This window comes from Dermacentor andersoni, chromosome 7 (assembly GCF_023375885.2).
Source record: "Dermacentor andersoni chromosome 7, qqDerAnde1_hic_scaffold, whole genome shotgun sequence".
Taxonomy (NCBI): domain Eukaryota; kingdom Metazoa; phylum Arthropoda; class Arachnida; order Ixodida; family Ixodidae; genus Dermacentor; species Dermacentor andersoni.
Window position 1 is genome coordinate 85,655,474 of NC_092820.1, and position 19,121 is coordinate 85,674,594.

General features: G+C 42.4%; 1 protein-coding gene across 1 annotated transcript; it reads left to right on the forward strand.

Annotated features, from left to right (window-relative positions):
- Window positions 1-5,916: 5,916 nt before the first annotated feature.
- On the forward strand, window positions 5,917-10,089 carry LOC126534162 (uncharacterized). Its single transcript, XM_050181411.3, has 3 exons — window positions 5,917-6,020; window positions 6,784-6,870; window positions 9,412-10,089. The coding sequence occupies exons 2-3, from the start codon at window positions 6,798-6,800 to the stop codon at window positions 9,954-9,956; spliced, it is 618 nt and encodes a 205-aa protein (XP_050037368.3). The 5' UTR covers window positions 5,917-6,020; window positions 6,784-6,797; the 3' UTR covers window positions 9,957-10,089.
- The last annotated feature ends 9,032 nt before the right edge of the window (window positions 10,090-19,121 follow it).

The following is a 19,121-nucleotide window of genomic DNA, read 5'->3' on the forward strand; positions in this document are numbered from 1 at the left end:
CACGGAACATCGGTATAACTATTTAGTCGTTCCACATAGAGCGTGCGCATATAATTGGAAAGTACGATGCAGGAAATGCAGGCCAAATACTGCTGAAGTTTGCACTTTTCAAGGGCAAATCGCAGCTTTTGGAAAGAAGATTGGAGCTAAAATGTAGCAAATTTGCAGTGGGCAAAGATTTTTCCGTGCAGACACAAGCGGCTAAAAAGAAGTTGTTTTGAGCTTGCGAACTCAACAAAATATTCCATTAGAATTAAATATTACCAAAGCTGAATATTGATAACACTACTTGTGGATATGAATTAATATAAAGCATAACTGTTTCTTCGAAGGAATAACTCGTACGGGCAAAGGCTGGAGATTCTATCATCCAATCGCAATTGCAGCGTCGGAACAGTCATCGCGGTTAATATTTTTTTCTCTTTATGTACTAATATATGTAGTATTCTTTCAAAGGGCGTGCAACATAAAATATACCTGGAAAACAGGGGATGCGCATAACAGTTCTGATAGATACTTGGCTTCACTCGGGTATCTGAGATGATGAGAATATGTCTGATAGTGGCGGTTACGGCATCTGCGCTAAGGATCTGGAAAATAAACCTCGAGGTAGTGTCGCAATCGCTATTAAAATGCACGGAACTTCATTTGTAGAAGACATTCACAGCGTATTGCAAACTTTATGGGCCTCTGAATTTCTAATACATGATCCTTTAGCAATTCATTAATGTGAGTATGTTGCAGGCTGCCCCGCAATTCTAGCTCCTTTACTTGCAATATGCGCGAAATCCTTAATGCTATTTCGGCTAAATTACCGAATGGCAATGTTATCTTAATGTGTGATTTTAACTATCCTGACAACAACCAGTCCTTTTCCACATATAGCTCTCATTCCCCAATGCAACTCATTGAGCTCATCCTCGACGTTTCCGTAGTACAGTTTGTCAACCAACCATCACGAGGTACTAAAACATTCGAGCTGCTTATACCGTCAAAACCCTAGATTACTAATCATATTTTAGTAACATATTGTTTCAGCAATCACAAAATCATACTGTCATCTACTATGCTATTCCATCCTTTTCACAGACCCTTATTTTCAAGCGTCCCTTTAACTACAAGAAACTGACTGTACAGTCAGTGTTAAATGTTTTGACACCTTCTGCCATAGAATAATTTTTACCCTTTCCTACCGTACTGCCCACAAAATGTATGAAATGGTCCGAGAGCAAATGCCGGCGAGACTGCACCCTTATATAGCATTAAGTTCATCCGATTTAACTATATAAACGAAGGTACCGTAAGTCACTGCCCACATTGCTAAATGAAAGAGAGCATCTCTACATAATCACTAAAACTCAGCACCCCTTCGTCAAGGTTCAGAAAGAAATCTTACGAAACAGAATATTGCAGTGCAGTGGGGGATAAAGGGTGCACATAATAGCGTTGTGTACTGCCAAATACTTAATAATTATTACTTAATACAAATGCTAAACACTCTGGCGCACTCTCTTCCCGGCTTGGACTTCATCAACACAGAATAAAAACAGAAATTGGATTGATAATGTTGACTATGCCCAAGTTTTAACCAATTCTTTACATCTATATTTACGAAGGAAGACCACTAAAATATTCCTGGTGTTGTTCGCGAAAAATATAAATTCATGAGTCTCATCCAATTACCTATGGAAGGTATCGTACTTGTAATAAAGAATCTTATTGCATCAACAAGCTTCGGTATTGATGGTATAAATACCAAAAGCCTCCAGTTATTATTAGCAGTTTAATCCTCTACCATATCATTTAACAATCTTTATTTACCGCACACTTAATCAGAATGTAAAAAAAAATTGGCGATGTCATTCTTATCTTTGAATCCGGTAAGAGAGAGAGTAAACTTTAATGAACACCAGCAGTTCTGTCGGCTGGGCCTAGGCCTCCCACGATGGGACGTCGAGGTAAGAAAAGTAATATTAATAAGTGTAACTACGACCTTATATCTCTAATACATTCTCTCGTAAAGAGTTGAAGATGTATTTCGTTAACCTATACCATATATATTCATTTATAACGATGCATATAAATGACCATGTTTTCTTTGTTGCCTTTTTGTTATATTTGTACAAAAATGTCTTGTTGATTCTTACATATCCTCTCATAAGCATGTATCTGAGTTTACAAATTTATGTTTAGTTTATGTAAGTTTTTTTGTACCAAAAAGGTTACTTTTATCGCGCTGCCATGTATAACGCCTCCTGGGTCCAGTCAAGCTGCTGACGGTAGCTTTTAGGCCGGGAGGACGTTTGTAGTCTGTACTAGAAGAATAAAACTTGAACTATAAGCGTTCACTGCAAAATACTTGAAGACGGAATTTTCAGCTAACATCACGCAGCATTTGTAAAAGAACCATTTCTCTCATCCTAATGAACATTCTTTTACAAGCGATTATTAGACTCTACACATGATCTGCTTTAAAAAAAATCATGATATAATCTGAACGACTGCAGGTACAGGGCGCTTCATTTAAACGTTACCAATATTTTTGTAAACCACCCACGATATTTTGCACAAATCTACTTATTCAGCTGAAATAGTTAACAATGAATCAGCATCAAGGCTTTCATTTAAGAACAGCACAGACGAAGTGGCACAAACACAGTGATCCAATTTATTGCCAAAGAGTTTCTTCGACCAGTGCTGCCAACCTATAGTCCCGCATAAACAGTGATCCATGTCGCGGGAAAGAGGTTCGTTGAAGAGCGGCGCGTATGCAGTACATACTCAGTGACCCCATTTCAGTGACACAAACCCTGTTACCACAGCACGGGAACCCAATGCGCAGAACATTCGACCACGCACTACTGAGTGACCTGGGCAGGTGGGAAAGCAGTTTATGAAACCTACATAGATACAAACATAGAAACCAGAGAGATAGCCACAATAAATTACATGAAATATTTTAAGAATGCTAACACATTGAAACTACGTACACGTGATTTGCCGCGGCGTCCTTCTACTTGCATTGAAACATGTCTCTCATTTCAGCGCATGCGTACTACGAAGTAATCATCACTGCCGCAGCCATAGACCCAGCGGTGTGTGTACGTTTATTACAATTTGAAGTGTCGGCAATGTTTTTTGGAAGCGCTTAAGAATCTGCACAATTTGCGGAGGTTCTGTCACGACTTCATCCTGATCCGAACTTATCCTTTTGTGGATGCAGAGGCGCAATTCCAAGGTAACCGCCTAGAGTTTAACGCTTCTGTCGTAAACGTGCGGTCCAGAATATTGTTATGAGGGATATGTCTCAATTACTGATTTCTTCATAATACCTTTTGTAAACGAAAATCGTTTCAAAGATGTACAACAAGAATGTGAGTTCTACAGATTAAGCCGGTAAAATTTCACGGCATTTATGCAAGTTTGTAAGCATCAAATAATTACAATTTGTAACACTATTTTCGCCAGCTTGGATATCGGAGAAAAAGAAAGTATTTCGGCACGGTCCTTTTCCTGTCGTATAGGTGAAGATAAGCATATCACACCTAGACCAGCGTTTTCCCTCCTAGTGTAATGGCGATATCCTAATATTAGGCAACTGCTAGAATAGAAAGTTCTTTTCTTCTATTGATTGGTGACTTTCGCCGTAGAAGTGCTTTTTATCTGTTGTATCCTTTGTTGGTCATCTCGTGTGTCCCTTGGAGTGGTCCTTCAAACGTGCTCTTGCCTTGGCATTTGTGACATAAGGCACATTACAGCAGTCTTGTCGGTACTAATTCGTCCCAACATAGGGAGAATCAATTTCGTACTGCTTTTATAGGTTGAGTTGAGCACAATGTCCTGAACCTTCAGCATCTTCCATTGCGAACTTCCAGACCAGAAAAAGTGAGTTTTATCCTTTCCACCCCTTCAAATATGTTTTCCTGCGAACAACGAAATAGTGTATACCATGACTGCAATGAAATGTGTAAGTTCATTTATGAAGACCACGGCAAGATGTGGCCCCATCCTTGTCTAAGTTCTCTACAGATCACACGGCGGTAGATTGGAGTAAAACTTATGAGATGAAAGAAAAGTGCGCCACTGAATTAGTTCTTCGAGCCAGCTTTGCAGTACACGCTAATGGAATACCTGACTTTCAAAATGATAACGAATGGGCAGCAAAACGTGCGTCACCGGATCAATTGTTGGCTTCATTTATCGCGCATAAACGTTGTTAAACTAGTGTGGTCTACAAACGGATGCCGTTAGCTTAAAAAAAATCAACGAAAACAGCGCGGCCTTATGTTACGAGCTGTTAATGTTGAAGCGGTATCATATAAAATGCATAAAAAGATTCGCATTTTCCCCCCAAAAAAACTCGTCAGGATAAGCTTTGACGTCGCTGGGTAGGGTTAAGGTAGTTGATCGAGAGGCCACAACGCTCAACCTCCTTAAATTCGAGACACTCTGCGTGCAATTGTGCCTTTCGCTGAAGCTAGGAGTCGTGGTACAAAGTCTGGGGTAGAAAACGTTGTCAAATTCATCGGCAGTTTACGCCAAGGCTCGTGATAATGTGGAACTACGATTCGTAGTCCATAAATCCTATAATAAGAAATATTTGTACGTACGGCATACATAAAAGGCGTCCGATAGGAAATGGCACATCTTTACGCCATGCTACGTTCGTATTTCCGTTTTTGCGTTGAGCACTTCGGTGGCAGTTTCGTCGTTTGTGTAAAACTGACAAATCATTGTAGTATCTTACACTGCCGCCAGCGAAGCGCGGTTGAACAAGCTGTGGGAACAAAAATTATAATCTGCTAGTTCTGCATGATTACCGAACTGCTTACATTGAAAAAAGAATAAAACTGATAAAGCCGTTTTAGCAATATAAAATTTAAAGTTTACATTCAAATGAAATTGCACGTATTTCATGAAGCGCTGCCAATTTAACTCCCCCGTTCGTCTTACCAGTCATATATTATTAGTAAGACGAACCTTTCTTACTGGCGGTATGGCTGTTCCATGACTTCTCAACCAACCCTGGAAACGATCATAATTATTAAAATTAATGTAAAGCATATATAAGCTAGAAAGCTCCAAAAAGTTTCCACAATGGCAATCTAAGTTTGTAGGTTCATGTGCGCCTAAGAATGCTGTAGAAAAATCCTCCCTATAGACCACCTCAACGGCCTTGCAGTCCAGTTTATTCAGTGGCTTCATGGCTCTGAAGTGCTGAAAGATATCTGGGCCTTTCGTTGCCTCACTTTCTTGCAACAGGAAGATCTAAGAAGAATGGCCGGATCCTCGGCGATTAGCACGTCAATTCTCTCATGCATACGATACCTTGAAAAAAAACCTACTTTTCTTCTCACGCCTGGAGCTGTTCTAACTTAGCCCACCCAGGTTGTGCGCCAGTAAAGCGTACAAGCACAATGGAGGACCAAGCTGCTTATAGTGTACAAAAATGTTGCAAGCAACAGTGGTCTGTTTACATGCATTGGTTAAACTGCTTCATAAAACATGGACTAGCACTCTTGTCAGTACATTTACTCGCGCCATGTATAAAGAACCGGATCTGTCCAATTACTCGACGCATAAGTTGCCCAAGCCGAGCGTCGAGTGAACATCGTTATTTGGAACTGATAGTGGTGAGAGAGCCGAGTGCTTTGTGCGATTGTTAGTTTCGGCAGCAATCAGCGCGCGTTGTAGCCATCTCAGTGGTGCAGTCAATAAGCCCTTGTTAGAGTCAGTAAGGGAGTAACGGAAGCAGCAGGCAACATGAAACCTACCGATATGGTTGCAAGCGGGGTGACTCTCAAAGTGCCTGCTGTTGCACATTCAATACGATGTTAGCTTATCACGTGTCCGCAGACGCCCGTGAAGTTGCGCTTTATAAAGCAGTTCGAAAGAGGCTTCGTTCACAACTTCTTGTGCAGGGTGATTGCAGGGGCAAGCTCGCGTTCGCCGACGGCAGTCAGGTTACGGGACTAGTGCTCTCTGTAACGGCACTTCGGAAACAACCGAGCGACCCTAAAGTAAGCCACTTTGTCCTTGCGGCACGATATAGACTTAACTTCAATTCAATGTTCTTGAATTAGAGCAGGTACGCTCTCTTTAGGAATTTATATCTATAAGTACTAGCAGGACTTGTTTTACATAATGATGATGCGGTAAAATACTCAACGAAACATGCAAGAGAATCATGCAACACAATTTTTGAGCTATGTAAAATATCAGTTTAATTGTTGGTAGCTGTTGTGCAAGCTTCTAGCCGAACTTTTGGACAGACATTATCGGCCTGCTGTGCAATGCATTGCTTTAAAGGTTTCTTGAACAAAAATTGCACGAAATGTTTTTTGCTGAATGTAAGACTGCAATTGCAAGGGTGGCCTTTTTGAAGTCGTCTGAGGGCAACGAAACTGAAAAATATCTCTTCCTAATTCATTATGCCGCGAAGATAATTTTTAAGCGGTGTCGAGAACACGGACTCAATGAGCTCATGATTCCCTTATCTACCTGCAACATTTCACATCTTAAGTGAGATGAATTACATTATGAGCCCTAGAAAAATGTGAAATTCTGAACGCACTACAGGAGCCAGTGCTGATGGCGGTTATACTTTGTATGACGTGTATAGTTGCGCTATGAATAATTGTAGCAGGGAGTGCACTCAATTGGCAAAAACTTGCGATTCCTTGCCCACAGTATGTTTGAGATTATGTATTAGAATAGTGATCTACCGTCACTATGCCGGATTCTAGTAATATGACATTGCATACCGTCCGAATATCTTTACAGATATATTAGTAAAGATGGCCCTAGGGAAACTCCTTGTCGTAATCGCTTTCGTCTATTCACCGTGTGCTGCAATGGTGTACAGGACTGGTGAGTTGCCACCTTCATTTCAAGCATGAGTAAACACGCTTATTTCTGTAATTGTGAACGCTATAGTGTCCGACACTGTAGCTTTATTGGTAGTATTATCATCCTACCAAAATATCTGCTTCAATGGCACAAAAAAGTTATCCTCTCTTACGGTATTTCAGTATGCATGTAGAAATGCGGAGTGTCCCAGTCGGCATAATATGGCCTTCTTCGTAAAGTCCATAATAGGCCTTCTTCGTAAAGAAGCTGCATACGTGGCCTGTTAAAGCCATCGTCCATTATTGAGAGTTTGTAGTTGGTTGTCTGGTTTGTCTGTATGACCGAACCTATCAGCACTTTTTCTAGTGTGACTTTAGAGCGGTCTTTAGAGTTCCTTACACTATTACCGAGACCGCAACATGAAGGGACAATGAATGCCAGTTTGCTAACGGGCCCTGTGCTGTTTTAGGGAAGGCTGCCATCTGGGTAAAGGATAGTTTTCCTTTAACATAGCTTGGCCTATGTGGCTGTTGCGAATTGGGAAAATAGATCAGTGAAGGACTGGCTATCGCATTTATCCAAATTAAACTCTAGAGAATGAGCAAAATGTAGAATAAAAAACTGTAAAAAGGAAAAAAAAAAGCACGAAAACAAGAAAATAAAATGGCGGCAGAATAAAGTTCACTTCATTCTGCCCTACATAGAGTCTAGAACGCACTGTATGGGCGACAAACAAGCGTCCATTCGCAGCTCATAGCGTAGCGAAAATTGTCTCGAATTCTACAATACCGGTGTACGCATCATATAAGGGTAAATAATAAAGCTTTTAAACATAGTGAAAATTCACATACACGTGCACGAAGTCCCACAGTGAGCATGCTCACCATGTGTCTTCTTTAAAGACACTTGAAAAAGGTGACTGTCAGAAAATCAGAAAGAGCTATGACAGCCTGTCTTTGTCTGGGTACGACCAGGGACTAAATACCTCCTCAAGTGATACAAGATGCTTATATCGTCTAATAAAATGGCCATGTTGGGTTGGTGTATGCTGTGTTAGTTGGTGGCTATGTTGTCATTAGGCTGGCGCTCGTATGATGGACACTGGATGAGCAGGTGCTCAGCCTACGCGTCCTGTTTGTGACAGTACGTACCAGCAGGCAACAGCAAGAAGCGTACATTTATTCACATATGGCTTTTAATGGCGCAGCCAACAACTCTAAATCAGCGAACAACCAGAACTCTCCTTCGGCGTCTCCAAGGCCACCATCACCGTCCTCTTCTTCCCACATTACAGACTGGGACAATATGTCAGGTAGCCTACTTGTAGTCCTTAGTGTGGGTTATTTGTAGCGGCAGATATTTATTGGACGGGAAGTAATAATGCACAATAATTTATTTACTAAAGTAACCACTTAACTTCTTCATGAATACATTATGACGCATATTGCATTTTACAAGTTGTGATCGGTGAGTTCGAAAGGCATAATAACTTAGAATGACATTTCAGGATGACACCAATTTCCACGATATTCATTTTCAAAGATTGCGATACATAGGCGTTTCCATTTATTTTTGTGCTTCAGTGCACAAAAGAATGTTTTGATAAAATAGTAAGTGGAACAACAGTGCATCTTTACCGCTTGATTGAAGGCGCACATCTCAAAACCCATGCCATTCTCAAAATTTATTCCAAATGAATACGCCTTGCAACATCAACAGCTACAATTTGCAAAGTGCAGTATGTGCCGTAAACTAAATAATGAAAAAGTGAACACTAAATTTTGTTGTTAGTCGATTATGCATTTCAATTTCTCGTGCAAGTAGTCTCCACCGATTCGAGGAATACAGCTCAAAGAGTACACATGTGCTTTCTGCCACAGGTGACGTTTACAAATTCGTTAGAACCTATAAATGATAACCCTGCAAATTAGCAAAGTTGAACCAATGAGCTTGGGGACATAAGCTCCTACATACATACATACATACCTACATGCATACATACATACATACATACATACATACATACATACATACACGCATACATCATACATACATACATACATACATACATACATACATACATACATACATACATACATACATACATACATACATACATACATACATGCGTACAAGCAGCAGCCGGTATAAAGATGACAGGCCCACAACCCCCCTTGAGGAAAACCACGAACCTAGGTAACAATGTGTCAATGGAATGTGTGAGTGGAAAAAAGAAGTAGTGGTCACATGTGGTTATTGGCAAGATGACAGTCGAAATGCATCCATATATTCACCGATAGAATCAATCCCGTAACCATGACACGCAGGTCTGCCCCTTGCGCTTTAGTTTGTGGAAAAAGTCCTTGTCTCCGTGTAATTTGTAAGAGACACCTACGTGTAGCTACAAACATTTTCGAGAGATTTAGCAAACTAATGATATAGTTTCGCAATCCTGGGAAAGCCAGGGCTATGGTGATGCCAATAATAGCTCGAAAAATGGCCTTGCCAGAAACTGTTGCATTGACATGAGCTAAGCGCTTCATGCTGCGTTTCCATTTTCAGATGATCCATGTGACTTCACAGACATCCAACTAGACAGCGAAATGTTTTCCAAGCTGCTGGCCAAGCTTCCAGAAGGTCTTGAGTACGGCCCACAGAGGTTCCACTCTCTCTTCCGAGGAATTGAGGTTGGTGGAATCACTCTACATGGCCTGAGCAAACTCCGCCAGTTCGGGCCCCCAATCCCTTACTGCGCCAAAGGAAAGCGCATGGTGCAAGTGGACTTCTACAATGGTGAACCTATAGAATTCGCCTCGCCATGGAAGACTTGCTCTGGCCAAGGACAGTTAGTTCTTCGCGCCATGTTCTTGCGGTTCACAGCGCAATTTACAATTGTCGAGTCCTCTGGCGAAGGATTGAAGCTGGAATTCGAGCGTGCACTTCCTGTTACAACGCAGAACATCCGCGTTGTTGCAAAAGGTACTTGGCAAATTGTGCTCTACACTGTTGAAGCACTGAGCGCACTCATACCAAGCGTTCTTGAAGAAGCTTGGAACAAGGAATTTTCGTATAATCTTGCCAGGGCCTTCGATATGGCCCTTGAGTGAAATATGCACAATAAGAAATGTCGTTGTCGCCACACCCAAACTCAACCGGAAAACCCAAGAAACAACGTCTTGCAATCATGTCGCTTTCTTTCTTATTTCAAGAAACTTAATAAAATCACTTATGTTTCTGGAGTGCTTTAGTTTTATTGTTTTTATCGGCACGTGCTTTCTTCGTAGTCCTTCTATAGGCGAGCGGAGAAGTAAGCGCTAGTATTGAGGAAGAATTCGAAAAATGCATTCAGTGATGTTAGCTGCAGCGATTTAATTGATTGTGGAGGAGGGTATGTGTACAGATGTTTATTTCTAGTAGTTAGTCTTTCGCAACAACGTTTAGAGAAGAAAATTGACATGAGAGAGCCGATAGTCTCAAGGACATTGGCTTTTACGAAAATTCACTTTATTTCTGGTCAGTGGGAAGGGCTGGACAATTCCCGGAGAAAATTTTCAATAGCAAGGTTTCCGAGGGATTGACAAATGAAATAGTGGTAAGCTTTCGTCGACGTGTGGTCCACAGGTGGTGGATTTCGCTCAGGTCAACGTCTACCAGAATACACCAGGAAGACTATTCGAAGTGAAATAAAATTTCCCTCATTTAACGCTTGCTTTGGTGGGAGTAGGACATGGGAAAGAAGAATAGATTAGGTGTAAGGAAATGGTGCAACATCTTCTAAGCTGGCAAATAATGTACGCTGACGGGTCAACTTCAAGCACGAAGGATGACGACAAATACCTCGTTGCAGCCATTGACGGTGGATCTGGCTGACAAAACTGAGAAAACCATAACCCAGGTGATGTTTACCACGAATAAAATGCGATTTGCGTTATAGCTTGCCTGTTATGTTTTTCCAGTTGGTGGGCAGGAGGCAATAACCAAGTGATTTTCTTTTGATTGTAGACAAATTTTAGAGCTTGAAATGTCGGACTTCTCTATCAGGCCGGTGCATTTTTCCGACCGCACGGCTGCTTCATTTCCGCCAAAGCTGGTCCGTCCACACAATATCAATAACTACAGAAGGCAATTGAATGTGCGTTAACAAAGCAGTCTTCGTGCATATTATTAAAGAATCTTTAGAGTATTTAAAATAGGCACCTAATCTCTTATAAAAACAAAGAAAATATAGGTGGATAGGGCAAGAAAGCTTCTCGGTGCTGTAAAAGCAGCTTTTCACTGCTCACTTACATCGTCGAAAGAGGCAGGGATTGCAAAGCAAAGTTAGGTTATAGTAACGCCATTTGTGCGACGAATGATCCAAGGCGCGAGCCTTTACTCTGAAAATATGCCCTCTGTCAAGCACCTCCAGGCATCCTATCATTTCACAGTAGCCTCGTTTGAATTGATAGGAAGAATAAAGGAAACTGTACTTGCCTAAAATTGGAACGCTGCGCCTGCGTTTTGGCTGAGATCAACGCGTAGAGGACAAACTGAACTGCACGACTTCGGTCCCAGCAATACTCCGAGCCGTGTCCTGTATTTTCGTGTGTCTTAGCTTGTGTCCCAGTAGTTCGCACTTTGAATTTAGCAACACTAGGAAGGCAAACGTGGCGGTCACCCACCAGGAATATATACGTGTACACTCGTGTGTCCGCACTCGTGTATAATTGCACAAGGCCAGTTATTGACCTTTTAATATACTTAGTGGCAAGAGAAAGGAAGAGTTGTGTAAAAGCTGCGACTGATTGAGCAGTCGGGACAATATTAAACTAAATTGTTTACTAGGGTGATTACAATATTTTCTGCTTCAACAAAATAACTGTAGTTCCTTACTGTCCCCCTATTATTGAAGTAGCTATTGAAACAATAATATGGCGTCAAAAATGAGGAAACCGTGCTGTAGAATAAACTTAGGCTTGAGACGGAGCATCTAGAGCTACAGCGGAGTCGGCGGCCAATGGAGACTTTCTCTCATGGCAAAGAAACTACGGGAAAGCGCGGAAGAACAACAACAACCCTAAGAAAGAAAATTCAATCAGACAACCGTGAATGACTTTCAACTAAGGTACAGGAAATGGTGAAAGAACCTAACACATGAGATGCTTTTGGCCTGCGACAAAGTTAGCCATCTGTCTGAACGCGAGGAGCTTACGGAAGTAGATGCTTCTGCTTCAGAGCAAACTTTCACTCATCAGGTGTAGCAATGGTAAACTCAGGCGTCTTGATTACAGCAACAAAAGGTACCTGCAAATAACTTGCGGAACAAATGCGAGGGATCAGGTGCTGCCCGCTCCAGATGTACATCTTGTCGTGGTTGTCATCAGCGCTACCTTACCCATCTGAAGCCACGTGGATGGAGATTCAGCAGACAACGCAAATACTGGATTGTGGAATGCGTTGTTGTAGATTATTGGATAACATTTCCAGAGGTAATATGACGGAGCCGTTGAGCACAACTAGACGAAGTAAGAAATGTAGAAATAAGTGTACTCTTAGGGTACATTGAATTGTGGGCACTCCTGACTCCTAAGGAGAGTTAACTCGACTGAGTAACGCTGGGAATGGCTAGTGTCGGCGCGCGTGGTCGCGTAACCATGTGGCAATCTTTTTGTATTCTGCGCATTTTTCTTTATAAGGCTACAAAAACCTAATAATGCCAGGAATAGCACAAGGAAACGAACTGAATAATGCATTTTAAAACGCAAAGAATAATTCGCTATGGAAATTTGCACCTTTATATGAGTAATTAAATAGTCGAATAAATATTGTTATGTAATTATCGATTTTTCAATAATAAAAGAAAAAGCCTCCTGGTGCGCTATTTCACTTCTGAAAAAAAAAGACATTGGTGGCGCCCTCGTAATTCGGAATTTTGTTTATAAGAGCTTGGGAACGTTAGGTTCGTCTGTATAATTTGCACGCCATCACTGAAAAAACTACGCTTTTTAAATTAAGAAATCGCTGGTCGTCAAAGCACTACGTGCCCGTTGTGATTGCGACACAATTATTGTCCTACACAAAGCTATTCCAAAATTAGGACTCCAATTTACGGACTCCAAAATAAACCGGCCACCCCCACCTTTGGCAACCAGTCAAGCGACGTCACGAAAACCGCGATAGCGCCACATGTGATATGACGTGTACATAATGATTATGCATGATGCGACCGAATAAAAGAAAACAATTATTTTTGAGTGGACACTTTTTTGTCGTCTGCCCTCAGCTACGGCTCAAAGGTTTTCGGGCTGCGCCCCCTTCGCCTCTCTGTTCCGCCACGTCGCAAACACAGAGAAACTCATCGCGTGAAAGTGACGTGTGCGCGTTAAAGACGCATTATTATCCCGAACAAAAGTAAACTTTATTTTTTGAACAGCCGGAGACATCCCCGTTCCGAAAGGAACATCAGATTGCTGCCCGACGATCACTCAGGCACTGGCTACTGGGAGCTGCCGGACAGTACGGATTTTGTCGTATAATAATATGGATTGCGTTGCAGTATAACGTTATGGAACCTTTTGACTCGTATGCGACATGGCCCTGCAACCTCTTCTGTAGGGAGGATCCGTCTTAGCAACATTTAACCTACCATTGTACACTACCGAGATTTTTGACCAGCCACAACAAGTTCAATAAGTGGAAGCGGACCAATCACAGATGCCGGCAGCACTTCTACTCGTCATGCTACCCATTTTCACTGCGGTTGCTGTGCCACATTGAAACCCCCTTCACTTCAGCATACTTTTCTCTTGTGAGTGAATCAGATGAGAATATCTGCTCGATGTAGGCCACGTCATTTGCTTTAAAAGCAAGCAGAAGTTACTTCCTATGAAGTCGGAGAGCGTTTAATTGGGCTTTTCAAACAAAGTTGGGTGTTACCGCCCGATGCTTCCGCTGGCAGTTACGCAAAATTGATGCCAGGGTGTTTGAATAAAAACAGATTGGAATAGTTTTACGTTATAGGGCCCATGAACTCCTCGCGGCCATTCGAGCGCCTTAGGTTCGTGGTATGTTGCGGTACGTGGCGTCTCAACACACCAAACACCTGTGGAAGTGGAAGCAGAGGCGCCTGTAGATAATTGAAAAGTAATAACTCTGATTCATGATTAGGACAACCCCAGTCTGCGATTGTCATGTATGACAAACTTAAGACCATAAAATAACGTTGCAATGGCGAGAATTGGCTCCGACGCTCATGTTTACTTTGCTGCGACGTACCAGACGCGCACCATGACATATGGGCGTCCGCGCAAACAAACAAAAAAAACACATAAGGAATTTCGTTCTCGGAACACCGGCATAAGTATTGAGTTGTCCCCCATAGAGTGTGCGCATGCCATTGGAAAGTATGATGCGGGAAATGCAGGCCAATTACTACTGAATTTGCCATTTTCAAGGGAAAACACCATCGTTTAGAAAAAAATGTTGAGGCTAAGATGTAGCGAATTTCCAGCGCGCAAAGATTTTTTTTGCAGACGCAAGCGGCTAAAAAGAAGTTTTTAGCTTGCGAATTAAAAAAAAGATATTCCATACGAATTACAAATTAAAAAAGCTGAATATTAATAAAGCTACTTGTGCGCATGAATTATTACAAAGCATAGTTGTTTCTTCGAAGGAATTACTCGCACGGCCAAAGGCAGGCGATTCTATCACCCAATAGCAATCGCAGCGTTGGACGAGCCATCGCGGTTAATATCTTTTTCTCTTTATGTACTACTATATGTAGTATTATGTCAAAGAGTGTGGAACCTAAAATATACCTGGAAAACCGGGAATGCATATAATTGTTCTGATATATACTTGGCTTCACTCGGGTATCTGAGATGTCAGCTGTTCAAGCCGAAATTTAGGAAGGAGCAAGCGAACTCCTCTCCCCCCTCAACCCCCCTACCGATGTCTCCGGGAAGAAACGTTCTCAGCCTGAGTGCTATCACAGGCAAGGGAATGGTGTGAAGCACGTGAATCCCATAGAAGAGATATTAGGGTTAGAAGGGCTCGAACGCCATGTCGAAGTAAAGGCCATTTGGCGGCTTTCTGGTGAAGAAATACATAGAGGGTTATAGCGATATAGTAGGCTGTATTATAGTATTCTTAGTGGTTGGGCCCACTGGACCTTCACTGCAAAATCAGATCAAACCTGAAGAATGTGGATTCCTTCCTTATAAGCACCATTTCCCACAACTTGCTTCTGCCGCTTCACAGCGTATAACGAATATCTAGAAGTTTGAAAGATCGCTATATAGACATAGTATAAGTAGCGATAATGGCGTCATCTGTGACATGTAACTCCTTAACCGCCACGAAGGTGGCGAGGATCCGGATTCCACGGGACTCATGGAGGTTAACAGTCCTTCGTTCTTCAGAATAGCTGCGCCAGTGTACATAGCAATTCACTAAAGACATTGTGTGGGGCAAGTTGTTTAGAGTACTGTGTTTCTCCGTTACTTCACATGTGGTAATGCATTCACATAGTCTTAGTGGCATATTAGACGAGTCGCAGGAAATTCCGCATATATTTGTCATTTAGGAAAGTAGCATTACCAATGGCATGTGTTTCACAGCTAATAAACTGAACTCCGGAAGGTGGTTTTTCTTACATTCTAAATAATGACTTTGACTTTATGGTGCGAATTGCAGCTGTTATTTGTCCTCTGTAGTAAACGAGGCTAAAATCTGCGTTGAAAAACAGATAAAGCCTTAAAGATCACTTGACGCGAGCGGCACTTGCACTATATTGAAAATTGACAATATTCTTCAGTGTCTGTTGAACCTTGAGGGAAGATGCTATTGTCGCATAAAGGAAATATAACCCCCCACTGCAGAAGTTACTAGCATATGTAAAGAACACAGGACTAAGAGTAGTTTCACATGGGCTTACGCAGAAAGTATAATCAGGTCGCGGCACTTGACAAATGTTTGTTATTCAAATAACTGCATAATCAGTGCAATACATGCAGCTTTGCATCCTCCTGACGGGGTGCTGACGCAACTCAACGCAATTTGTCGTTAAGGTTTCGGATGATGATAGCCAAAAAGCAGTCAGCCGTAGAAATGATAAACAACGAATAAAAACGTTAGTCGAATGAGCCTAGGCGATAACTTCAAATGGATTTGAACGGTAGTCTTCCTAATTTTGAACAGACGCCGTACAAATCCCCTATTAGTGCACGGAAGAATTCACGATTGGAATACAAGATGCCATAGAGAAATAACGCAGCAGTGAGAATATATATATATATTTTTTAATGGAGAAAACAGTCTGTTGATCCAGCTCTACCACAATTGCCGCAGTGTTCTGTACCTTGGCACTGAGACCTTTTAAACTTTCGTCGCGTCAATTAGTTCGCTTTCGAATGTTTGATAGTAAAAATTGTGTGCGAATCGAAATTAGCGATAACAATTGCCCGAAATGTAAGGCAAACTTGCATACCAACATCACTTCAATAGAGTATTACATGCTTCATCAGCTTGCGTTTTGTATGTTTTAAGGTGGTCACTGGTAGAAGGCCATATACTTCTACAATTTCTAGCACACGTGATTCGAACTCACTAAAAGCAGTAGTAAAATGATGGTATTGCCGCTTGCCGATGCATTTCTTAACCCACAGAAATAAAACTAACCGTGTATATTGCCATCTCAACAGAGCAGAGGGACACACTTGGCAATAATTTTTATGCTTTACAAAATTTTCTACAAATATTGTTACGGGAAGAAAGAAGCTTGCCTCTTTTCACAGCGGTGAGAGTGTGGTGATGGTGAGCGACTACTCACAGTGACTCGAGCGTTGTCATCTGTGTCTTCAAACTAGGTGGAGAGTGCAGGTGGGCGAGGATCAAGTGAGTGACGGTAGGCGGCAAATGTTGGTCGAGAGTTGGCTGGCCAGGAACTTTGGCAGTGGCGAGAGGTGTGGCCCACACGTCCACAAAAAAGCAGATGGGTCTATCATCATGTGTGCGCTATTCGGCCGGGTCGCGATAGCTCCGATATGAACCGTATTGGCTCCGGTGAACACGGGAAGAGGTAGCAGACGAAGCAAAGTCAGGATGCTTGGTGGAGCAAATAGACGGAAGACGCACATTGGCAAGTTCTTGGCAAATGACAGACTGAATGAGAGACACGAGTGAACGATAATCATCAAGGCACCACGTCACTGGCGTGGCAGGATACGCTGCTTCGATTTCTCGCCGGACGATAAGTACGACGTTTTCGGAGGAACGGGGCCCACGCGGCAGATTGTCTTCGCACGTCGATGAAGCTGCGGTATCCGGTAGACGCGCAAATTGCTGAACTCTGCAGCGGCTCTTCGCGTTTTCAAAGCGGCGACATTCGTTAATAATCTCATTGACCGTTGTGATATTCTTGTAAACAAGAAGGTTAAACGCATCTTCCGACTTGCCATTTAAAACGTGGCTGACCTTGTATGCCTCAGCCATATTATCATCCACCTTGTGGCAGAGAGGGAGGACGCCCTGGATATACGCCAAGTACAATTCACTAGACTTCTGAACACGTGTCCCAAGGTCCTTCTTAGCAGCACGTTGGAGGCCGACGCGCTAGCCGAACAAATCTATAAGCTTCTGTTTGCACTGGTGTCAACTTGTAATCTCTTCTTGGTGTGTCTCGAACCACACCCGTGATGTTCTCTTTAGGTAGGATATTATATTACCAAGCAAAAGCGTGTTATAATACCTGTTGCGTGCGCTTCGGCAAGCAGTCATCGACGTCAACGTTGTCAAACCCAAAAAACATGCCAGGGTCCCGAGGCTGGCCCAGGATGACCGTTGGTGGCGAAGACGGGTACGTGGTTTAATACTTTACTTCGGATGGCATGGCGACCAGGTTACGTCCACTGTGGAGCTCCATCTGGCTCAAGTGATAACTGCACACCTCCACCAATGATGTTACGGGAAGGAAGAAGCTATGTCTATTCAAAGATGGCTTCTAATGGTGGAGTGAAGAACTGTAGAGCAGCGAACAATCAATCGTCTTCGTCATCTCCAAGGCCGCCATCAGTGCCCTCATCCTCTATCGTTACCTACTGAGAATATTTATGACATGTAGCCTAATTTTAGTCCTTGAGGTGGGTTGTTTGTAGCGGTGGATATTTATTGGACGGGAAGTAAGTATGGAATCATTTAATTAACTAAAATAACCATTCAATTTCTTTATTAATACATTGCTGTGCATATTGCATTTTACGAATTGTGATCGGTGAGTTCGCACGGCCTATTAACTTAGAATGACATTCCAGGATGACACCAATCTCCAAAATATTCATTTACAAAGAGTGCGATACATGGGCGTTCCATTTACTTTTATGCTTCAGTGCACAAAGTGCACTGAAGTGCTGGTAAACGTCGTTGTCTTTGTGTAAGTTTTAACAGACACCTAAGTGTAGCTACAACCATTTTGGAGAGATTTAGGAAAATAATGATATAGTTTCGCAATCCTCGGAATGCCGCCTTTCTGATTGGACCAGAGCAGTACTTGTGCAATGGCGAGGCCCATAATAGCTCGAAACTTGTTCTTGCAAGCAATTGTTTCGTTGAATTGAGCTAAGCGTGTCATGCTACGTTTCCATTTTCAGATGATCCATGTGACTTCACAGACATCCAGCTAGACGACGAAATATTTCCTAAGCTGCTGGCCAAGCTTCCAGAAGGTCTGGAGTACGGCCCACAGAGGTTCCACTATCTCCTCCCAGGAATTGAGGTTGGTGGAATGACTGTGCGTGGCCTGAGCAAACTGCGCCAGGTCGGGCCCCCAATTCCTTACTGTGCCAAAGGAAGGCGCATGGTGCAAGTCGACTTCTACAATGGTGAACCTATAGAATTCGCCTCGCCATGGAAGACTTGCGCAGGCCAAGAAGGACAGTTAGCTCTTCGCACCATGTTCTTGCGGTTCACAGCGCAATTTACCATTGTCGAGTCCTCTGGCGAAATATTGAAGCTGGAATTCGAGCGTGCACTTCCTGTTACAAAGCAGAACATCCGCGTTGTTGTCAGAGGTATTGGGCATATTGTGCTCGATACTGTTGAAACACTGAGCGCACTCCTACCAAGTGTTCTTGAAGAAGCTTGGACCAGGCAATTTTTGTTTAACCTTGGCAGGGCCTTTGATATGGCCCTTGAGTGAAATATGCACAATAAAAGATATCGGTGTCGCCACATCGAAACGCAGCCTGAAAACGCAAATAACACCGTCTTGCAGTCATGTCGCTTTTTCTTATTTCAAA